Here is a 24,941-nt window from a genome sequence, read left to right on the forward strand (position 1 = left end):
AAAAGCATGGAAATGATTGAATGGGTTTGCTTGTTGAAACAGGGGAAATGATGGGTGGGGGCTCCTCCTGCGCTGCCCATATCATTATGTGGAAGCGACAAATTTAATGTTGGGATAAGTTAGGAAATAATAACGGAATGGGATGTCTCTACTTTTATACGCTATCCTTGTCAACTTCTGTTTGTGACTTAATATATTTATTTATTTATTTATTTTATTGAATAAATGTATTGTCACTATTATTTTCAGTTATATGTCAGTGTTATAAATAAATTCAAATATAATAAAGTTCATATAATAACATTATTATTATTAAAAGATCCATAGTTAAGTATTATTATGTGCATGAACAATAATAATACACTTAAGACTAACATGTTATTGATTTATGACAACGAGTTGTCATTAACATAGAGATGTCAGAATCGATACATGATTATATTGTTAGAGAACAATGTATTGAATTGACCCACCATGAGCATATGTCTTGGATTATTATGTAACAGTCATAACATTGTTCATGGTGATGACTATATGTATGATCCTACGACTTGAGATTAATGTTATCCCAACATTTATTGTTGTATGTTTTGATATAGTTAAACATGCTCTATAACTGGTTACACTATAAAGTCTGTTATTGAATATATCTCGATATATGTAGTGGGGTGTGTATGATTAAGATATGATTTGTCCTTCATACATAATAGGAAATATATAGCAGACCACTTGATTGAGTGAGACTAGAAATGCATGGTCATGCTCGAATAAAGTTGATATGAGATATCACAAATTATTCGTTAATTATAGTCTACTCTAGATATCAAGAAACAATAGATGGGTTATACAAGTGTGACTATTCCAAGACTTGTGCCTATTCTAAATATAAAGGACAAAAGGATGTAATACATAAAAGAGTTAATCACGAAGATGATATGTCGAATCATAATTTTTTGTAACTTAAGTGACAATGATATATTGCTAGATGTCACTCATTGTATGTAATATTAGAATTGTTCTAATAATTACTACTAACGTTACAATAACATACAGAGTCACACCCTAGGATTGAAATGAGCTGAGATGTACAATTTGGTGTATGTTACTCAAATATATATAAAGTTAATAAATGTATATTTGATATACATATGATTTTAATTATCCCGAATATAGTAAGTAAACATTAAAAGAATGTAATTTTGATTAGAATAATTAAAAAAGAGTTTAAATAAACGTTAAAGATTATAATTCAAATTATAAGTCTTTAATGGATATTTAATTTGAATTAATTAAATAAGATTTTTAATTAATTCGAAATAACTTAAAAAATCCCTAATATATTAGGGTAACTGATATATTTAAAAAGTAAGGTAAGGTCTAGCAGCCACTTCTTCCTCAGCCGTTTTTCCTCAAAACTGTTTTTGAGAAAAGTAATTTTTCTCTCAATCGGATGAACTAAGTAGAGGTCGAAACGTGATTTCGTGAAGGCTTACGATCCGAACCGCTCGTGACCACCATTAGTCGTTGTTGTCTTTGATGTTTTTCAAGATCCATTGTAAGTATTCACATCCTTTCCTCCCAATTTTGAATTTTCGTACTTGGATCGCTGATGAGACCGTCGAATTTTGTTTCCGCTACGTCATGATGTGCGCCGACGGTCCAACAAAGATGATTTTTTTTACTTCAATAATTGTACCATTTTGATTGCATTGGATGGGCTAACCTTAGCTAATAAAGGTGTATTGGGTGTTTAGGGGGAAGCTATTATGTTCACCATATTATTGTTGTTTGTAATAAACTGAGACCGTTCAAAATGCTAGGCCCAACGATGTCCAAAGGCATACATTGGCCCAAGTTAACCGTCTTAATTTCTCTATCCTTGTTTCTTTTAGACATAACTATTTTGTTTGTCGTTGAAACAACACAAATTGGCTCATCTTGCATTGTCTAAAAATCCCACGTCACTTATGACTAGATTATGGCCAATTTGAAAACAACAAAAAGGACTTGTAAACGAAAATTGCTAAAATAAAGGTAACAATGTCCAATACTTTGATTGAAAGCATAAATCAGTAGAATCTAAGAGGTAAATCCCAAGGAAAGTGCTTGAAATGACAAAAAGTGGATAATTCTCAAACACTCGTTTGTTTTCATTTCCATGGCACTTTCACTCACTATTTTTCACTTCCTAAACAACTTGGGTTTGGCTCCTGAATGAACCAAGAGCCTTAGCAGCTCCTGCTCTCAAGATGAATTGGTGGTAAAATGCTGCAATGGCTGCTCCCAGCATGGGACCAACCCAAAATATCCACTGCAAGTAAAAGGGGGGAAATTAGTATTATGAGAAGTTTATATCAAATAAAGTGAAGGTAAAAGCTTTGAGAATGGTGTACTCACATGGTGATCCCAAGCCTTGTTGTAAATAACAGCAGCTCCGATGCTCCTAGCAGGGTTGATGCCGGTGCCGGTGATTGGGATGGTGGCCAAGTGAACTATAAATACAGCAAACCCAATTGGAAGTGGAGCCAATACCTTCAAAAACAATTACCCAATTTCTTACTTTGTAATCATGCAAAATATAAACAGAGAAAAACTATTCTTTTAATAATATCGAATCATATGTTCAGATTTTTTGTATTAATTGCGCAAACACCAAGCAAACATAACTATTTAAAATTAAGTTTTCTAAAGATAACGACATTTATATTTATTAGTGAGTCCACTAAATAAGTTAGGAAAAAAGTACTTAAAGTATACTTACTGGGACATGGGAGTCTCTAGCACTCCTCTTAGGATCAGTAGCAGAGAAAACAGTGTAAACCAAAACAAAGGTTCCGATAATTTCTGCACCCAAACCAGTTCCAGTGCTGTACCCTTCTGCAAGACCATTGGCTCCACCTCCATTCCCGTTGTAGTATGATTTCTGGAATGCCTTAACCAGCCCTACCCCACATATGGCTCCCAAACACTGAGCCACCGTGTACGCAATGGCTCGGATCAACGACACCTTCCGAGCCAACAGCAGACCAAACGTCACTGCTGGGTTAATATGACCCCCTGGTACCACAAAATACTAAAACCAGTAAATCAACCCCATAAATCGCTGCAGACTTAACGAGTGATCATAATTTAAGTTTGAAGATGAGCATACCGGAAATACCAGCAGTGCAGTAAACGAGGACGAAGATCATGCCACCGAAGGCCCAGGCGATGCCGAGAATACCGACACCGGCACACGGATCGGTGGAGGATTCAGCCTGGCGTTTGTATCCGATTACGGTGGAGACGGTGATGTAAAGGAAGAGCAGAGTTGCAATGAACTCGGCTATCAAAGCCCTGTAGAATGACCATTTCGTAAGCTCTGCCGCATCGATCAGTGGCGCCGCCGGGGGATCCACGTAGTCCTTTCCGTTAAATGAACCGTGCTCTCCTTCCTTCACCATGGATTATTAATGAATTAGCTTCGACAACAATAGAAGTAATGGATTTGCAGATGCTGGGAAAGGAGAGAGGCACTGCTTTGAAACGTGTACCTCGGACTTAGCTGATATCAATATATATAAGAAATTTAGAATTATAGATAAAGTATACAACTAGTTTATCGCGACTATAAGATTTTGATTTGTTGAGTCGTATAATTATTAAAAATTATAAGATAGTTTGAGTGATGTTTTGTTGAGTGTCTCAACTATTAAAAGTTATAAAATGATCACCTAACTATTCATATATTTTAAACTCATCCTTTACCGTTAAAAATTTATCGATCGTCTGAGTTGGATGTTAATATGTTAGTTGTGATATAATACAATCATATTTTAATAATGTTTACTAGTATTGGTGTTGCTTTCAAACACTAGCACAATGTTAGTAAACATTATTGAAATTAAAAAGTATAAACTACATAAATGGTTACTAATATTTAAATATGTTTTTATTTTTCCCATTGAAATTTCAAAATTAACAAATTGGTCACCAAAATATCAGGTCATTGAAAAATGATTTTATATATAATTTATTCCAAAAACTTTCTAGTTTTTTGTTTATCATTCAAAATATTTGATTGGTTCGTGTCCAAAAAAGTTAATTTCTAAGTTTTATTTTTAAAATTTAAAAAGTGTGTGTATATATATATTGGAAAAAATTGAAAATATTAGAAAGCTATTGAGATAAAATAGATATAAAATCATTGTTCAATGACTTATTTGATGTTTTAGTGACCAATTTTATATTTTTTAAAACTTTATTAGGAAAATTGAAAACTTAAATATTAATCACCATTTGTGTAATTTATCTTTTTAAATTTTATAAATTTCCGTTAAAGGTGTAATGAGAATTAATCTTGATCACGTTTTAATTAAATAAAAATAAAAACGATCAAATATTATATTTTTTGAATTTAATGAAAAAAATTATAAAACTTAAACAAAAATGATAAAAAATGTAGTTTATGTAATATTTTTTTATGCAAAACTTTAAAAGATAAAAAGAAAGAAAGCGAACACGTGGTAAATCACGTGGAAAACACAAGGGGCGAAAGACAAACTCAATCCGACCAGGTCGAGGTTTTGTATTGAAAAGCAGCGTAAGGCCGAAATGGCTAAGGACAAGTGGAGGAGTGGTGCGTGTAGTATAGTACATAGGACCAGACCCACAAACTGCCGTACCTATACACCCACTCATTTCTTCCCCACCTATCGCTATAATTATGATTATTTACAATATCACTATAGAAATTTTAATGTACTGATAATTTTTGCTAATTTAATTTCTAAATTAATACCACGATTATGTATTTTTCTTTACCTTTTTTGTGAATTGCATTGTTTTTTTCCTTCCAAATTATGTTTTAATTATATAAAAGTCTTTACTATTACTTAATCACATGATCAATGATCCAATTATTAATATTTTTTGTTTTTATTATTAAATTACATTTTAAAACTTTTGTAATTAACATTTTTCATTGATTTTATCCTGTCACTCTTTATTAGATCATTATATTATTAATTAGTATAATAATATATTTACATTTTAATGCTTACACATTTATATCAATTTATTAATGAGTAACAAAATTTCGTCAATATTTTTGCCATATCAATGCGAATTCAACTAAGGTGGAGAAGGTGGATGTTACTGTTGGGTATGATTAGAAGAGACTAGATTAGTATAATATTGAAATGTTAGGGATTATTTTTTTATAAGTAGGATCAAATTAAAATGAAATATAAGGTTCAAATTTACTATTACATCAATTTTATTAATTGTTAAACCTACGTTAATTTTTAAACGAAAAATAATTAATTTATAGTATTTTTTTAGATATTCTTTTATAACTTTTTTCATAGTATGGAGACTTAACCAAAAAATGCTTTATTTGTGAATTTGACCCATATAAATATAATTTATAAACTTGTAAAGTTTCAAATTTAATAGGTTTATATGAAATAAATATATCGTAATTTTGTTATTTATTTATTTCTTGCATTCTTCTGCTAACATGTTTTGTTTTGTTTCAATTATTTTCCAAATTACAGGATAATATTTCTTTAATAAATATATAAATGTAATAACAAATGTAATCATAATCAATATAATTAAATAAAAATAATAAAAATAAATTATTACAATATAAATTAAATGAATAGTTAAAATATATCTAGATTTAAATTATTATTACGCACCATTAAACTAATATACACACATATTTTTTTTAAATACTTGCCATCGATAAACAACACACTTCAAGTCTATGAATCTCCACTGAAAACTTCTTACTAATCCTCTTAGAAGATATCAGTAATCTGTCTTATACCCAAATAAAAGTTTAATCATCTGACCTCAGCCTCATTTTGTTAAAAGAATATTCATAAACATTTAAAGTTAAATCAATAAAAATAAGTACCAAACTATTGAAAACGGACTTATTCTGTTTTATATATATATATATATAAAAGACTTATACCGAAACAAGTGGAGAAGCCTGAAAATGTTATATATGGTGTTAATAAATATGAGAGTGACGGGAGTGGACCGACCATGAATCCAAATTGGAGTTACCAAACCAATAGAAACGTGCCATTATTATCTACACGTTAGATTGGGGGAGATAACTATACGTCTATACCACCACCATGTTGCCATGTTGGGCTTTCAGAGTTGAAAATTTCTTTGGTACTGCAAGACTTGTACGTTAATAATCCCACCACTATCTCTCTACCCCCCCCCCCCAACGTGTCCTTTTCTATTCTATGCCTTCACCCGAGGGCCGGTGGCCGTAGTCTTTTGACTTTCCACTAATTCATCTTCAATTGTTTGAGTTTTTTGTTTTTAAATAAAACAAAAAATAGAAATCATATTTAATTACACATTATAATTACAACTTTAATTAATTTTTATACAATATTTTAACTATCATAAACTCTTTTTTTCTCTCCCATAAACTAAAGATTATGTTACAAAAAATAATAATATCAATCGAACTAAGACGAATTAAGATTCAATTGACACCAATATAATTGAATTTAAATTTGATTTTTATTTATAACTTTATTATATTTATATAGATATAAGCATCTACTTATATAATATAAAACAATAACAATTTTACGTACTCTACCAACTATGTAAAGGATTAATAATTTAACTATCATATTTCATTTTTGATTCGTATAAATCATGCAAGTTAAATTTTAAGTAAATTAATTAAAAATACATTACTTGTTAGATGTATAAAAGTTTTAATATCAAATATATATAAATAGAAGACAATATTCTAGTTTGATGTGATTGAAATCTCAAATCAAATCGAAATTTACATATAAAATAATCTAACTATTAAATCTATTAAAACAATTATATACAAAATTATGCAAAATAATAAAGCTAGCATAAATCTAGATAAGAGTAAGTGGAATCCTTCTCATAATAGATATATATTGTGTTTAGTGAAGTTGCAAGAAAAAAGGGATCCGAATTCTTCAAAACAAAATCTTTTTCTTCTTCAATTTAGAAAACGAGCTTTCATTGTGGTCCATATTCCAATTCCAAACAGCAATCAATGCTGCACTGCATGCCTAGCCTAATCATGGCGAAAACAAGAAAGAAAACGAAGACACAAGCAAAACCATCATACTAAAGAAAGAAAGAAACAACACCCATCTTTCTTTTCACTTACCCTTTTTAACTTTACTTACTGTTGATGTAGTAATAATGTCCGATCTTAACCTGTCGATTCATCACCTCTAACCATACATCTCTACTTCACAACCCTTTATCCGTACAATTCATGCCAACCTCCCCTGAGCATACGACCGAATATACGTTCGGAGAAACTCAAACCTGATTTGATTTACACACCACACACAAAAAAGGGGTTGACAGACAAGAAAAAGCAATATGAAATAAATACAAAAAAAATCAGGAAACACACTGATTAGAACCAAAAGAAATACAACAGTATATTACAAGAATGAACAAAGCAGCATTTAGTAATACTATCCTAGGAGAATATAGCACGTCCAACCATATTCCTATCGATTGAGTGGGTTGGGTTGGGTTGGTTTTAGTTCGGATCAATCCAAATCAAGTCAAATTGGGTTTTTAAAATTTTCAGGTCATCCAAGTTTGCTAGTCGGGTTTTTGGATGAGTCATTTCGAGTTCCTTGATCAAATCATTTGCCCCTCGGGTAGATTTTGGGTTGTTGACTTTTTACAAATCAGATTTGGTTCGAATTCGGATTCGGGTCAGAATTGACAGGTCTAGTTCATTGGCTTGACTAACAGAACCAAAAGCAATAACACCTTACGTTGCCGCGGGCTTTTTCATACACAGTTTACATGTTTTAACATACCTGAACAGTCTGATGCATACGATCGGGGCAACGACGCTGTATGCTTTCCAGGTGAAATTCTAACAACTAATCCAACCATTCAAGTACTGGCTATGTGAACAAAAATGAAGAACTTGTCTGATTTTCAGGCAGAGAAGCCAGCTTCCAATGCTCTTAATATAGCAGCACTATCAAATCTGAAGTTTCTAAAACTCTTCCCGGGACCAGTGTCAATCGGGTTAGCATCAGATGTAAACCTAGTAGATTGGCTCTCCACAATCATCGAGTTACCCCCGGTAGAACAATTTTTTGCTTTCCACACACAGATCCCTTGACAAGAGAAAAAACAGAACTCATCAGAAAACACAGGCCGGAACAGGGCCATGAGTTCCCATTAATGATATTTCCAGGACACAAAACTAAAGTAATTGAGCTATTAATGATAGAGTGAAGCACTTGAAAGCAAACCAAACTTAAATGTGCAAGGCACTTCTATTTATTAATTTTCTAATTAACTTTTCATTGCCCTAGATACTTGCTTAACTTCTATGAAGTTATGTTCGAATTCAAAACTTGCACATTTTAGAGCCATATTAAACGATTCACTTTTACACTAATGTCAATGTTCTTTCCAAATCAAACACTGGTCACAACAGAAGAAAGATAAGAGTGAACAAAAACCCAATCTAACAACATGATACCAATGCTTGGTCAGGGCAGCTATGAACATATTATAAATTGTCTCATATCCATACTGCCTCTAGTAACAAAAGCACAATAAGAGATCTACAGAATAATGTTTGATCGTGTAGTTTTACTTTCTTCAAGTTTACTTTATAATGACATTATTGAATACTGAATTTCTCTGATGATGAATTCAACTGTTTCTTACTCGTTTGAATTATAATACATGCATTAAGGTATACATGACATTCTCCAGAGAGAGAGACACATAGCAGTGGCCAGTTCTCAGTTTAACCAGCTGAATTAGTGGTTTGCTGATGTTGGTAAGGTATATATAAGATACATAGTATTTTGACAAGAATGGTTCAAACATCACATGTATTGGAGATTCTGAAAAAGGAAAAGCATTTTAAGGTCAGTTTTAATAAACCAGAACTGCTTCAACCAGGTTTGACTGAGCTTTGATGTGCATTACATCGTGTTCAACTAGTTTTAGAACTTCTCCACTTAACGTCTCTGACCAGAATATTGATAATTTTTTTTGTTCAAACAAAAAGGAGGGGAGGGGTAACCTTTTCGCGGCAAATCTGATCTTGGAGGTGTTGGAGGTGAATGCTTTGAAATCCATGATTTTAAAGATCTGCACAAAGTCTTCATACAAGAGCATTTAGCCAACAATATTAAGGCATTTATAACGTAATAACAAAATACTCGCGCTAAATAAGGAGCCACCAATACCATATAAACCTTTAGACCAGTGATCCCATGAGAAATTACTTCACTAGTTGCAGGCTGAAGGTCATCAAGTCGGTGCCATGCAATTTCCTGCAGCCAGGCAATAAAAGGCAAGCTGTCAACATAATTGTTTTCTAAGAAATACTAAGCCTTACACATTCTCACCATCTCTGGGTGAGACAGATGAACTAGAGAAGAAGGCCATACGAGGCAAGAGAAAAAATGCATATAAAGTACACACTTGAAAAACCCATTAAGCCGCAGGTCATTTTACCATATACTAGCTACTTTATCTGCATCCAAGTTTCTGATCAAGAATGCTATTACTATAATTGTTTAAAACTTTATCAAATGTCATTATGGAACAATGCATTAAATAAATCGATAAAGCAATTCCACCATGTGTTTCTAGGCAGCAATATTCGTTTTTAAAGCAGATTGTGAAATCTATTAAGGAAAATAAATTCAAAACAAGAATTACAAGTGAAGCATGAAATTATTGACAACTTTGGATGAAAGTGGCAGTTTCATGAAGATCTCTTTTTATTTTCTTCATTTCCTTTGGCAGATGTCTGATGTTTATTACAGAGTGAATTTGCAATAAGATAGTTTTATCCATGGTTGACATGTAGTAAGCACTAAAATAGCCAAAATGTGAAGTTGCATGAAGATTGAGCATTATTGAATGCCAGTTGATATATGCTCCAAAGTTGAAAGGATAACTTCAATTACATATAAAGGTGCTTAAACTTGGATTCCTATCAGCCAAAATATTTATGAACAAGTAAATAGCTCTTATCTTCCAAAAAATACATACACTGATCTTCCTTTTTGTAAGTGGGGCAAAGGCAGTATCATCCTTTACACCAGAAATAAAATAGAGCCGCACTCTGCTGCTGTCCAAATATTAATTCAATGTATGCATCTTTGTTTAGGAGCCCTGAAACATCAAAACCTGTTTCTTCTAGGACCTGTATTTTCATGGAAAGCACATCACGAATCATAGGTAAGGAAAGGAAAGAGCAAGAAGAGGGAGATAAGGAACTCAAAGAGAAATCGGTAATGATTTGGATTCCCTTAGCCATCTTTTTAGGTACCATCAACTCTATTGTTCCTCCAAATGATAAGAGAAATATGCAGTGATGAAATTACAGGTAGCAATTTACATATGCAATGGCTCCATGTCCACTGATGAAGTTTAATGAAAGGTATACTAAGGGATTAGCATGCTACCCTAGCTGTTGCTTTTGAGAGTTTAGTGAACAGGTACGGAATATATACTAATGTAGAATTTACATTTCTTCCTCGTCCATGGTAGTCACAAGTAGAAAAAAAGATCATTCTGATTATACTTTGACTCTATAGCCATTTGTATTCGCTAGTAGAGTCTTACTACCATCTCAAGAACAAAAGTACTGAATGGATTCATCTTGTTTGCAAAAGGTTAAACCACTTGCAGAAAGGAATATATTTCCAATCTGATTAAATAGGGATCAGTTTCCAGTTGTTCAAGTTGAGCTAATTACCATTAAATCATTGTACATATTCTCATTTAAGAAAGCTTACTTCTTGAATGGCACATGCACGGTCTTCCTCGTCTTTGTTCTTTTTCCCACGTGGGAAGCTCCTTCTCGTTCCTTTCCACCCCTTCACTAGGATGCACTATTAATTGCAAACACAAAGCAAAGACACTGAATTCACTTACACATATATGATAATCCTGAAATACAAGAAATAGCTTTGATTGAATCTTCCATAAGTGCGTGTAGATGCAACAACACAAAATGAAAAAATCTGTGATAAATGTATCAAGAGATTGGGAATATGGAGGAAGAGCGTGAAGACATGGGATAAAAATGTAGGTGCAAAATTTACATTCTCAAGCATGAATCCATGAATGTATAAAGTGCGTTAACAGTGCACAAAAGTACCGTGAAGCTGCCTTGTCAATTTGGTAAAAACAGTGACATGACATTGTCTCAAAAACGAAGAGGACAAAAAGACTTCTTGTTTTAACTAGCATAAGAAAGAGACACCCGTTCATATGTTTCGTCCAAAATAATTGCACCCGTTACCGGAACTCGAACCTTGTAATCAGTGAAATCCTTGAATATATCATCTATATTTGCAACATAAGGCCTTAATACGTCACAGCTGTTAAACACTGGAACACGTTAAGGAAATAGAGAAACAAGAAAATGTATCATTCTCATAGCATTAAATAATGGAGAGTTCAGAAAATGCCATATAGATGTCCTCTAGAAGTAAACAAAAAATGTCAAGTCAAAAAGTAGCTTAAATTATGTTGATCTTGATAGTATAGACTAGAAAGTCTAATCTTCAGTTTGGGAGTAAAAACAAGATGGAACCAGGGGACAGCTTCTTCAGGGACAGAAGATGTCACAGCCTCACATCCTCAAGGTCCAACTTCCTCTTTGAAAAAAAGGTTTTCCCCTTTTTCGAAGTGGTACAGGTTCTATGAAATAAAAGCCTAAAGTATTATTTATTTACAACAATAAAGTAAAATATAGCATCCGAGCAAAAAAGCTGCAAGGTCTCACATAAGGAAACAACACATGCACATTCTAGAAAATCAAGCAGGGTAAAATTTAAGTAATCATGATCGATAGAAATAAATGGCAGCAAGAACTGGGATTTTAGCAAAAATCATATAACCAGGACAAAGTGAAATAACTGACAGGCAAAAATAGGACAAAATCCCGGTTCTTGATCTTTAAGCCCAATGCATAAGTCCCTCTGCTCACTTGCTACTGATATGTTTAATCATTAATCACATTAGAAATATGCCCACAAAAAAATGTAATTGCAAAACTGGTTTCAATTTGACAAGTAACTAGAGCCTGGATTTTACATAAACCAAGCTGTGATAAAAGATAATGCCAAACTTTTATTATTATTATTATTATTTGGGTGGGGGGAATACTTTCAAGTAAAAAGCTATGATGATAGTGGATTAAAAGTTGCTTGAACAATTACAAACGGAAAATTTCATCATGGAGTCGAAATTAAGTTTGAATATTTGATAAATCAGCCAGCAGTCTGGTGATAGCAATATATCGCTGCAATAAAGATGCATCAAGTATAGGATACATAAAGAGGTGAACTCTTTCAGATTGAATGACTTCAGCGATGAATTTTTTTCTACTGTATTGTCCTCATAAAACCAATGTGCATACTCCACAAGGAAGAGAATTCTCTCAAATGACTGTTGGTCCTCTCTCGGCACATTTAAAACAAACCGACTGCACAACAATTATTAGAAGTAAGCTTTATATAGGACTAAAGGGGGGGAAAGAGCAGATACAAGGCAACTGTTTTCAAAAGAGAGGGAGAATGCTTAAGGTCACCACAGGGTAATTATTTTAAGGCATGACAAGTTGGCAACACATTTGAGGGAAAAAATTAAAGAAAAAGTACCGTACAAAGACCATCAGCCAATAATTGGACCATATCAGAGAAACTTTAGAATTTAATTTCCTAGCAACGCAACCAATTTCCTCATCGCATTTTGCTGGTTTGACGAGAAAAGCCAACATGAGCAGCTGACACAACTAGTCAAGAAAAATCATTAGGGAAAAATTTTCAATTATGAGATACTTGTGGCTGATACTTCATAAACATGATCTGAAGTCTAAGATTCTTGAGCTTAAACGATCTACTTTCTTGATTAATCAATCCATGATATAGATACAGTATCTACAACAATACAACAAAGGGTCAAACTTCCGTACTCTATACTTGACTAGTAGGTGACATAGCATTTAGACTACCCAGTCACCACTAACTTTTAATCTACATAATAATCCCATGCACCACACCGTTAATCTCACCAACCACTCCCAATCTTTAAAAAAATAAAAACATGTCAATATCGATGATGGATCTAGCGACAATTAAAGCAGTTTTTAAAAAAATCATAAATCATCACAACTGCAAGATAGGTGGCCACCACCAGGCAACACGTCATCATCTAAACATTACTAGGGTCTAAACGCTACACTTATTCAACTGATATCTTCGTCGCCATTGCCCTATCTTTCAATCCCATGGTTGGTTGTGGGGTTATTTGCTGCGCCTGCTTTTCTTGGGGCTTTAACTGGTCAGCATTTGGGCCATCTTGTTTTTCAAAGATATTTATCAAATGTTTACGCCAAGAGAAAACAGCTGTCAGCTGCTATCCAAGTTGATCTGATCAAGTTAGAGGCTGAAAGATGGCTCTCTAAAGCTGGTTCCCTGCAGTGGCTAGTTCTCTTGATTATAGGAACTTACTATGAAGTTGGATCATCTTACATTGCTCTTGTTTGGCTTGTTCCACCAGCATTTTCATGTAAGCTGACATTTACTAGTTTGCCTTTTGTGCATTACTTTCTGTTACTTGGATGAATATGAGGTCTGCTTATGTTTAAGAACAATGTACATGTTCTGATTGCTGAGTTGTGCTCTTGTGGAGTGGAAGCATGGCTGGCATACTTAATGTTGATAACCCATGTGAAATTATTTTCTTGCTTTTTTTATTCCTAGTCAATATTTGGAATTCGGAATTTCTATACGGATGGTATTTGCTTTAGACTAATTTTCTTTACCATATTCCTCAAATGGCTTGTTGGAAGCAACATTAACCCCGGGACGGTCACCAAAGCCCCTCAAACTTGCAACCCTGTGGATAGGGTTGGCCATTCCGATTTTAGTTACAGCTGGTCCATTCATTAGATTAGTTATCACAATGATTGGACTTAGCGTACGATTTGTCAGGTAAAAGTTATAAGACGATTTTCATTTTGAATGTTTGTGCTTAAGACACTATGTCGGTTGACAATATTTAGACATCCAGGCGGTTCTCCTGAGTGGCTACCAAGTGTGGCACTTTCTGTTTTTATCGCAGTTGTTATATGCCTAACTCTGGTGTATCTCCTTTCGTATATTCATCTCTCAGGTATTCATTTATAAAAAAATCAGGTGTTTAATTGTTACATAATGCTTTCTATGGTTTCCATTGGCATTGACATGTTTGTTAGTGATGATGAGATGCCAACATTGGGTTTTTATTGTTTAACGATTATCAAAAAAATAAAATTGCAAATATATTAGCCATTATGTACGGTCATCACCCATATTTCAGGTTAAAATATAAATCTTTTAAGCATAAAGAGGGTTTTTAACCATCACTTCTCCCAGATTCAATTACTTATTTTTCTTCTTGTCATATGTTTTAACCATCACTTCAAAAAGTATCTCCCATGCTGTCACTTCATTTACATACAATAAATATTTATCAAAAAATTACTATTGAATTGCTTGTTTATTATCTTCTTGTTGTGTAGGTGCAAAAACATCTATGGCCCTTGCAATTACTATTCTGTTTCCTCTATCATTTGCTGTGGTATTTTCTGGTATAACTCCGCCATTCACTGAGGAAACTGCCAGAGTTGTGAATGTAAGTTCCAAATTTATATTTCCTGCATCTAATTAAATATATGTTTTAATGTCGTCTCGAGGCAATATCCGAAGCTTTTTATGGTTCCTAGGTGGTCCATGTTGTGGATACAACAGGAAGATTTGGAGAAAAGACCAGCTCTTACGTATCTCTGTTTTCCTTCGCTCCTGGAGTGTTTACTGAGGAAGTTGAGGAAATTAAAGAGGGGTTCGTATGTAGCAGACACAAGGCCATTGATTATGTTACTTTTTCGGTCACATATGGCTGTTTGACCTTTGATGAAACCGAAGAGGGATGGGATGAGTCTGATATTCCCACACTGAAAGTTGTTGAAGATGAAAATGGAGAGAAGAGAATCACACGAGTGGCGATCGATACAGAGAGGTCTATACACTGGTTTCTTTCAATCAACACCAAGGAAATAAAAGATTTCACGTTTAAAGGTATAATGAAAGTTTGTTTATGTCTGTCATTCATATTTTGTTTGTTCCTTTCTTTTTCCCTTCTAGTTGCTCCATTTGATTCGTTTATCCCTTGGTATAATGAAGAGAGTGGGTTCAGAGGAGTTAATCCCAGTGGATGTTAAGCGTGGCGTAGATGGATGGCATACCATTCAAGCATCAGGAGGGAAGAATGCATCAACAAAGTTCGAACTCACTCTCTTCTGGATGCAAAATTGACACTGGATTCACACGACATGGAGCAGTCAGAACAACGACCACTCATGAATCTCAGAACCGATCTTTCCGGAGTGATGACACCAAAGGCTGAAGCAGTCCTTCAGAAGCTTCCACCGTGGTTTTCATTGTTTGGGAAGTCCACGTCTCCTCACACTCTCGTTTTTGAGTAGTCTTCCTGTTGATTTTTAGAATACCTGAATAAGATGTCGGACCCCTTTGCATTTTTGGTACTGCAAAAACTTGTACACGAGTAGGCAAACCTAGCATCATTTTCTATGTGTATAATATATAGATTCTCAGCTCCCTTCTGATAGAAGTAATAGGGTTTAAATAATTACTTGATACAATTATCATTTTGTCACTCATAAATTCTTATATTGATTAGAAGTTTTCTTTAATTCATAATTTCATTATTTTCTTTGATCTTTGCTTGAAAGCAATTATATACTTAATAAATCAAATTCTGCTGTATATGTATATCAGTCTGGTGTTAAAATAAGGCTATTTTATTAAAATAACTGATGCAGGTAATTATTATTAGGTAAAAAGCTCACCACAATCATTTTCCAGCAAAACAGATACCGAGATACATAACCCCAGATTTTCCCAGAGAGAAAAACAGGCCATTTCTCTTTATGTACACCCCCCAACAACACAAACCAAAATACAAAATAGCGTAGACTCTACCTATTCTCCTTTTCTATTCCCAAAATATATTTCTGTTGCCTTCTTCCCATGTTTTTTTATTCATTTACACATGTAAGATTTCTTTCTCCTTATACAAAATCACCTCCACAAACAAAATTTTGCAAAATATAGGGAAAAAAGCTTCGGGAAACTATTATCTCGGATTTGGTTGCAATCCAAGTGACCATAACGGTTGGACAAGCCTTTGAGTAGATGGACTACCTAGTAACATTGTCTGAGATCGAGTGAGCATATCAACCATTGATGGAGTTTGATAAGCTTGAATCAGACTAGAACCGTCAGTGGAGTCGCCTCTTGTGGTTGCTCTTTGCCACGAGTGTGAGCTCAGTCCCGAGAGGATGTATGCTCTCCCGGATGCCTCATACACATGCCTGCTTGCCATCCTTTCTTGCATCTCCTTGAGTTCGGCATCCAATGCAACAAAGTCGATCATGAGCTTTGGTCGAAATGGTCTCGGACAACACCCTTCTACAGTTTTCAAGTATCGAAACAGCACTTGCTAGATCTCCCCGTTCAGCTGTCGTTCTTGCCTCCGCCATTGCCTCGGCTGCTCGGAACCTGTTGCGTTGCCTGTCTACTTCGATCGAAACTACTTCCTGCCCGACTACTTCAGGTCTTTGAATCCTAACAACATCACTCTCCAAAGAGGTCATTTCTTTAGTTAACGGATCCCTATAAACACAATTCACCTTCAGCAACGATGTTTCACATTCAGATGACTCGGCTGGTACTTTGACCAACACCAAAAAATCCCTCTCTTCGTCAGCATAGAGATCTCCAACCTCAATAAATCCAGTTCTCCCATCAGCTGTCACACGGCTCGGGTAACTGCCTGCTTTAAGTGGACTTAGGCAGAGACTTGAGTTCATGCACTCCACGCCCACTTGCAGCTCTTGAACTACAACGCTTAAAAGACCACCAATGCATTGCGCAAATGCATCCTGGATTACAGCTTCGTTTTCGATAAAAGAAAACGTCCCTCCAGAGATCTCTGAAATCGAATGCATTGATGAAGCATCGTGATCGGCGCCAAACCCAAAAGCATGAACTGGAACATGGAATCCCGTGTTGTCACTCCCATGCATAGATAGAGGGAGAAGCAGCTGGTAATTCGGTTGAGACTTGTTTGCACCAGCACCAGTCACAGTATAAGTATCCTGCCCATCCGATAAAAGTATTATGCCGGCAACTGGATTCTTTTCCCTCCGGTCTTCCATTACCTTGGCACCTTTCCTCAGGCCTTCAGCTATGTTGGTACCGCCATTTGCGACCAGGGAGTTGACAGCATGGAGTGCCTGATGCCGTCCTGTGTCAGACATTAGACGAAGGGGGAAGAGGCGGCGAGATGTTGAAGAGAAGGCAATGACCGAAAGTCTGTCATTGGAGCCAAGGTTCTGAATTACAAACCCCATTGCCCGTTTTAGCAATGCAAGCTTGGTGCCAGCCATGCTACCACTGATATCAAGCACAGTGACTAGGTCAACAGGAGCACGAGGATTTTGATAAAGTTGTGGCCAACAGCTAGCATGATTTCTGTTAGGATTTTGATTTGCAGCTGAAGCAGCAGCTTTAAGATGAACAAGAACAGTGAAATCGTCATAAGAACTGGACCTTCGTGCCGCTGAAACCTCGGGGTATGTTTTGATCTCTATTGTTCTAAGAGATGAGTTATCCGAGGCATTCATACTCTCAGCAACCACAGGTAAGTGATCCAACATTTCATCATCATTGAAAATGCCTGGTTCAGGAGCCTGAAATAATGGTACAACATGTCGGCGACTTAAATCTCTATGAGGTGGAGGTAACCGGCGGACTACGGTCATCAAAGCATCATTTGTGGCCAACCAGCAGGATTGGTTGCCGCCCTTCCAGGGGGAGGATTTAAACTAGGGCTCTGCATGGGGATTTCTTTCCATTTTGCTCTACAAACCGGACAAATCTGGTTACCATGCTTCACGTTCGACGCAATGCAATGGAAGTGGAATGAATGAGAGCACTCTGCCGTGAAAATAGCATGGCCAGCTCCTTGTTTCATCTTGGTCAAACATATAGAACATGTTTGCTGAAACAAAATATAACAAACAAAATTACCATCCGAAGCAAAGCTCATGTGTCATTAAACACCCACGTGAGTTCAAGAGTAAAAAAAAAAGAACTCAATTGAATAAATCCCACAATGTATCAGTCAGAAAATATACATTAGTAAATATAGCAGAAACAACACTAGGACAGCAATGGAAGAAATTAGGTAAAATCCAAAAAGTTGAAGGATAAATCATTATTCATCACATCTTTTTAGCTATCCAAAAACTACGTTCCTCGAACTCAGTAGTGAGTGTCAGACAATACAAGCATCAATTTTTCCAAGATTTTCATGTATTTAGAGAACCCTTGATCATATTCTCATACCCATATCCCAAAAAGTGTAGGATACTATGCTTCAAGAATATGAAGAGTTGGAATAACATGGGCTAAAAGTAAAAAAACTGAAGAACTGTTGGGAATAATCAGGTTTAGGTGTGAATGAATTTTACTCTGGGGCATACATAAAAGTAGCACAAAACAAAAGGGGGCACAAATCAATTAGGGGGAGTAATTAATCAGCCAGCAAAGCTAAAAAGAAGTCAATGTTAGGTATCCAACAAATAAAGGTAATATAAGGGAAATAAAGCTAAGAATCAAAGAAATAACTTTTGAGAAATCATCAAGCAACTATTCACTAATACAGATGAATCCGGGAAAAAAATCGAAATCCGCTTTCAAGATGAAAAAGGAAACCAAATTATGCTTTTAGGCTTCTTTCCTTTTTAACCTTCTTAGATGACATTATTTGCCATAGAAAGGATGCCAATTTCAACAGGCGAAATATGAGGCCATCAAGCAAAGCTGATTTTTCCTTTGTCACAAGGAGGAAAGAGAAAGGTAAAAGTGACCCTGAAAGGGATTTTATGCATTAACCATGGAAAAATCCAAAGCTCAACTAGTTTGGTCAATAAACCAACTTGATCATCAATAAATGCTGAAATAAGACCGAAATAATTAGACTACACTGCAATCCTTAAATTATTGAATTAGACATTTTCCTACACACCCACAAGGAAAAAGTTGTGCTGGCCGGATAAACGAGAGAAGAGTTTAACAAAGTCGGTGCAATTGCATCAGCAGCATATGAAAACGAATATATGAACAATCATTCATACCAAAAACACAACAAATATCAGGAAGATAACATTGAGAAATTTCATAGACTTTCGCCCCTATCGCTTGCAAAGGGAAAATATATTAAGATAAGCTCAAAACATGATTGGTGCTGCAAAAGGAACAAATAGATTTTCATCCTGCAACAGATAAACAGAAAATTCTGAATCCGATACCGCGGTAGAGATTTTTATCATTCAACTAGAAATATCAGTATCACTAGCCTCAACAAGTAAAATATTACATTATTACTAATAACAATGACAAATTCATACCACTCATGGTATCCAAGTTAGCTGCTTTTTGCATTCTATTTCTCAAATAAATACAAAACCAATTACCAAAAACTACATAACCTTTTCTTTCCAACCCAAGTTATTTTCTAAGGAACCAAACAGAAACTACAACTGTTACTCCTCAAATTTATAAATCATTATAATTTAGAAGCCAAACCATAGAAAGTTTAATAAACCCAAAAGTTCATCTTTCTTCGTTTTCCCCAGCAACAAATAAGACATGCCTAAAAGGTCAAAAAAACCCCAAACAGATAATAATAACAAAATAAAAATCCATTTTTTAAATCTCCTTCACCCCTCCTCCCCCACAATTTATAATCAAACACACAACTTGGCATAAGAAAAACAAAAACTGATTATCATTTATCACTTGCAAAGACAACGCATGGTTCATACAGCTGGAAGAACATTAAGAAAGGAGAGAACCACACCTTGGATGATTTGCTTGCACTTCTAGGCAACCTTAAACCATGAGCAGAAGGCAAAGGAGTCATCGGCCTAGAAGCTGCCATATTAGCTGAGTTTGAAGGAGAAAACAAAGCAGCATCAGATAGCCTTTCACTGGAAGGAAGTGAACAATAATCATCATCATCTGAAGTTCTAGGTAAATAAGCACAAAGATTCAAGCCCAAAGCCATCTTCGCTTTTCTCCATTTGCTACCCATTTTGACTCAAAATAAAGTGTTCTGAACTTAAAAACAAAAACCCAAAGCTAAAAATCTGGATCTTGAAGTTGATTCTTATGTCAAATTGTTATCTTTCACAGAGTTTCTCTTTAGAAATGGGAAAGATAGAGAGAGAAAGAAAAAGGGTCTTCAAATAAAAAAGTGGACATGGAACACAGAAACCAAGTAAACATATATAGAGAACAGAGATATAGAGAGATTTTATGGAGTTTTTTCTTTTAAACTTTATACAAAGCTGCAGTTTTTTTTTTCGGGATAAGCTGAAAAGTCAAAGCTAGAAACCAAGGGCTGTTAGAAGAGGAGGATTACTTGGTTGCTTGTTGGCGTTGTTGGCCGCCATTGTAGAGGGAGAATAAAAAGTTATGGGATTTATTGAGATTTGAGAATTGTTTGACCTTTGTTGTTGATGATGTTGGGACAGGCGAAAAAGCACGTTTTGCTGCTTCAATAGTAAAAAGCAACCATATAAATATAGGACTATAATATATATATATATATATATATATATTGGTTGCATTTCATTTTAATATATATATATATATATAATGCTCCATTAGTTAATTACAACCATATATATTGTTCTGCGCCATTTTTTAAAAATATTTTGTTTAATAAAAGACAACTTTTTTAACCATTTAATTACCTTTGATTACTGAGTTTAAAGTTTTATTAATTAAATTATTAAACTTTAATTTTATTTATGAAAAATAAATTATCAAATAGTTATAGTAGAGTAGTAAAAGATTTTTGTATAAAAACTATTAATTATATGTTTAAATGATTAGTAATGAGTTTCAATAATTCTATTTAAAGATTTACAAAAATGTAAAAAAAACAGCAACACTTTATAATAATATGTATTATATTTTATAAATAAGAATGATATTATAATTTTTCAATTTAGTGAATTACTGATTTATGAGTAACATTATCAAATTCAGTCACAAAAATAAATAATAATATAAATATATGTTAAAAATAATTTTTTATTTTAAAAATTATGTCAAAAGTTCTAATTTATATTAGATTTAAAATGAAATATTTATTTAATAATTTAATTAATTAATTACATTTAATTTTTCATTCCATTCAAGCATGTGAATATAATATATTATATCTTGGGATACTTGACCATAACTTCAAATTTCGATCATTATTGTTTTGATTTTTTTCCCAAAATTAATTTATATTTCATTAAGAAATATGGAAATTGACATTACCATTGCTAATGCCAATCGATCAATCGATTGTCAGTCAACTTCACCAATTGGGAGAGACACTGCATCATTCTCTTCTACTATCCCCAAATTATATTGTCCCTTTGGCTTTTTTAATTTATTTTATCAAATTTGAAAAGATTTCAGACTTTGTGTGTATTTTTATATTATTTTTAATAATTTATAGTAATTATAGGTAAGTATCTGTTAAAAAATTTATTAACTAATTAATAAGGTATATACACCTTGCGATATAGTTGTTTAAATTTAGGACATCTAAGAATAACAATGTTCTATCTTATCATTTAGACCACTTAATGGATTATATATTGTTCGAATGCTAAACTTATATGACCACACACGTCCGTTTAACTATGTAATACATTTTTTGATATCTTCAAATAAAATTTTGATTTTAAAATTTATAATATAAGGAAAAAGAATCTTTAATAGGCTTTTACAATAAATACATTAAAATGTTGTGTTAATATGATATGCAGATTAATATATAGTACTAATCGTATCTAAACCTACTAATTTAAATACATATTTCTTAGGTTGCCTTCGCTTATGGGAGATAATTGTTGGTGAAATTATGGCTGCAAAATAGAAGGTTAATAATAAGTGGCAGATGCAAGTTTAGGGTAGACACGTATTTATTATCGATTTTTTTAATTAGTAGTATATTTTGATTATGTTTATTTTAAATTTTATTTATATTCACTTTATAAAAATTAAATTAATTAATATATATGTGTCCACTGTCCACTCTCAAAAATATTTCTCGATCGTCACAATTAATAATAATAATAATAATAAGTCATCATAGATAAAGAAAGTTTACTATACAATGACAAAATTACTATTTTAAAACTGATTTTATTTAGTCGATATAATTAAAAGATAGATGTAATGACATATATTTCAAAATTAACACAAAACTTTCAACAAAAAATATTTATTTTTTAATATTCAAGAAAAAAACTAATTTGATTTATCGTTTAAGTTTAACTAATTAAATTGTTTAAAAATAATTAATAGTTAATTTTTAATTCAATCCATCGGATTTGTTAATTTGATTTAATTTCGTACAACACCCATCTACATGATGATAGACGATGGATGGATGTGATGAATGATTATTTCGGCCGTTGAGCAACAAAAGGGAGAAAAATGGTGGGAAATGTAATGATGGTAAATGATGATGGATTTTCCACATGACATGAGCACACACGTGCACATCATCACACTATCCTACTCAAATTCTTTTTTTTTCCCCAACCATCTTATGTCAACTTTTATTTTATTTTTCTCCAATTTGAATATGTTTACTTTTATTCGTCGCAAACCAAAATTGAAACAGTTCTATGTTAATAGTCTTATGGAGATTTAAAATGCAATATAAATCGGTTATAATAAAAAATCTTATTAAAAGTATAAATTTTCAATAAGGTGTAAATTAACATAGCATTTAGTGAACTATTTATGAATTATTCGTATTACGTTCGTTATTAAATTAAATGAATGAGTATGAATAATTTTTTATATTAATTTAATAAACATACATGCACGAACAGAGGTGTTTTCGACTCATTTATAAACTTGTTTATCGACTTGTTCGTTTATGTTCATGAACAAACTCGTTTAATGACTCATTTATAAGTTTGTTTACTTTTTATTTTTATTTTTTACATTTTAAATATTAGTGAATGTAGGGAATAAATTGAACATATTGTGAAATTTTGAGTTTAAACTATGAACCTTAAAGAGTTTAAGCATTAGTCGGATAATTTTACCATTATTTAGCTTGTAAATTAACTTGTTCGCACGCGCTGAATGACATGTTCGCATACATATAAGCAAACGTTAAAAGAACATGTTCATGAATGATATACAAACATGTTGGCAAACATTAAATGAATACGTTAACGAACGCTAAATGAACGGACATGGACATCTTCAAAAACAAACAAACAAACATGAACATGATATTAAAAAATTTAAAGGAATACGAACTGAACATGAACATCTTTAGAAATAAACAAACGAACACGAACACAATCTTGTTCTTTCAAGCTCGGTTCATTTACATCCATGCTTTTTAGGTTTGACAGAGTAATATTTTGGGTTGAAATAAAAAAAATATTATCTTATTTATTACATTTTCAACTGTAACTAAAATTATTATAAAATTTGTATAATCTTTTTGGTTATAAATCCTAAACCCGACACAATGTAATTTTTTTTTATTGAAATTGAAAATGTTATAAATTGTATAATTTTGTAGATCGAACACAAAAACATTTTAAATTAAAAATCACTTTAAATTAAATTGATGTCCAACAAAACTGTTCATATTCTTATCGTTGATATTTAAATAATTATAATATTAGAAATCTTCTTTTTAGAATTCTTTTGGGACAATTAAAAACACATTGATTTGTGTTAGCTAACCTAACGTAGGCGTAACAGGTGTTGAACTTTCAAGGTCCAAAGATGGCCAAAACAAATAGCTTCAAATAATAACTAAGATAACATTGGATTAGTATCATAAGCATCGATTAATCAAAATCCTAATACAAAATCAAAATGATGGGTTCAACATATTATCTTATATACAAATGTTATTGAAATTGTTTAATAGCATTGTCGTTGCTGTTCATTGCAAAACATTGGAGGATGAACCCTAATCTCCTCAAAATTGGTATTCAATGGTCAAAACTTTTGGCAGTGTTTATGAACATTTCAACCATGCATTCGTTTTTTGAATTTGAAAATTGTGCAACTTAATATAAAAATAATTAACTTATATTTTGGATTTAAAGAAAAAAGATTCATCAATTCCCGGCGTGGATCCATAATTCTCAAGTAACTTTCCTCATGGACGCATTGATTTGACAAAGTCATTACCACAAATCTTCATGTTGTTCGTTCAAAGTATAAACATTAGGGCCTCGTGCTCGATTTTAACATTTAGAATTTTAGACATGATTTTTTGTTTACTCTAAATACCAATAATCCAAGGTTATCAAGTTACTTAAACATTAAGTTTTTTATTTATTTAAAATTAAAAAGTTTATCTAATTGAATTCATCAACAATTTTAGTGATAAAATAGAGTATTGTTCTCTTTAGAGGTTTCAGGTTCAAACAATGACGTCTATAGAATATGCAATATTGTCAATGACTAATTTTTTTTAAACATATATTCGTTATAAATCATATAATTAAATATATATATAGATAATAAAGGAATAGTAAGAATAAGAGTAAAAGTGATCAGGCATTTGAGTGGAGATCTCTATTCCCACCAACTTTTTTAATTACAAATGAGAAAGTGCCTTATAGGCCATAATAAAGAGCATGATTTTAGATAGTACAATCTAAGATGCAATATATAATATATATAATAGTTTAAAATGATTATAAAATAATATATGTCTAAAAAAAT

At 33.0% G+C, this 24,941-nt stretch overlaps 2 protein-coding genes and 2 pseudogenes across 2 annotated transcripts; 1 reads left to right on the forward strand and 3 right to left on the reverse strand.

Annotated features, from left to right (window-relative positions):
- Positions 1-2,018: 2,018 nt before the first annotated feature.
- On the reverse strand, positions 2,019-3,518 carry LOC120124553 (probable aquaporin PIP2-5). Its single transcript, XM_039143205.1, has 6 exons — positions 3,497-3,518; positions 3,152-3,445; positions 2,762-3,057; positions 2,398-2,532; positions 2,186-2,311; positions 2,019-2,105 (listed from the first exon to the last, which is right to left on the reverse strand). The coding sequence occupies exons 2-5, from the start codon at positions 3,441-3,443 to the stop codon at positions 2,189-2,191; spliced, it is 846 nt and encodes a 281-aa protein (XP_038999136.1). The 5' UTR covers positions 3,444-3,445; positions 3,497-3,518; the 3' UTR covers positions 2,019-2,105; positions 2,186-2,188.
- A 4,353-nt stretch (positions 3,519-7,871) lies between these two features.
- LOC120124529 lies at positions 7,872-12,519 on the reverse strand (annotated as a pseudogene).
- Positions 12,520-13,149: 630 nt separating this feature from the next.
- LOC120124539 lies at positions 13,150-15,386 on the forward strand. Its single transcript, XM_039143196.1, has 7 exons — positions 13,150-13,173; positions 13,257-13,599; positions 13,868-14,024; positions 14,096-14,205; positions 14,594-14,706; positions 14,798-15,160; positions 15,216-15,386. The coding sequence occupies exons 1-7, from the start codon at positions 13,150-13,152 to the stop codon at positions 15,384-15,386; spliced, it is 1,281 nt and encodes a 426-aa protein (XP_038999127.1).
- Positions 15,387-15,895: 509 nt separating this feature from the next.
- LOC120124561 lies at positions 15,896-20,539 on the reverse strand (annotated as a pseudogene).
- Between the last annotated feature and the right edge of the window lie 4,402 nt (positions 20,540-24,941).

This window comes from Hibiscus syriacus, unplaced genomic scaffold, assembly GCF_006381635.1.
Source record: "Hibiscus syriacus cultivar Baekdansim isolate YM2019G1 unplaced genomic scaffold, ASM638163v2 tig00001296_pilon, whole genome shotgun sequence".
Classification (NCBI taxonomy): domain Eukaryota; kingdom Viridiplantae; phylum Streptophyta; class Magnoliopsida; order Malvales; family Malvaceae; genus Hibiscus; species Hibiscus syriacus.

Excerpts from the sequence above, each read along its gene's own strand:
- LOC120124553 (XM_039143205.1), bottom strand. The coding sequence starts at position 3,443 with ATGGTGAAGGAAGGAGAGCACGGTTCATTTAACGGAAAGGACTACGTG. Across the intron at positions 3,058-3,151 it reads CTGCACTGCTGGTATTTCCG|GGGGTCATATTAACCCAGCA; the intron begins GTATGCTCATCT and ends TTGTGGTACCAG. Across the intron at positions 2,312-2,397 it reads ACAAGGCTTGGGATCACCAT|TGGATATTTTGGGTTGGTCC; the intron begins GTGAGTACACCA and ends TTTTACTTGCAG.
- LOC120124539 (XM_039143196.1), top strand. The coding sequence starts at position 13,150 with ATGGATCTAGCGACAATTAAAGCA. Across the intron at positions 14,707-14,797 it reads AAACTGCCAGAGTTGTGAAT|GTGGTCCATGTTGTGGATAC; the intron begins GTAAGTTCCAAA and ends TATGGTTCCTAG. Across the intron at positions 15,161-15,215 it reads CGTTTAAAGGTATAATGAAA|TTGCTCCATTTGATTCGTTT; the intron begins GTTTGTTTATGT and ends TTTCCCTTCTAG.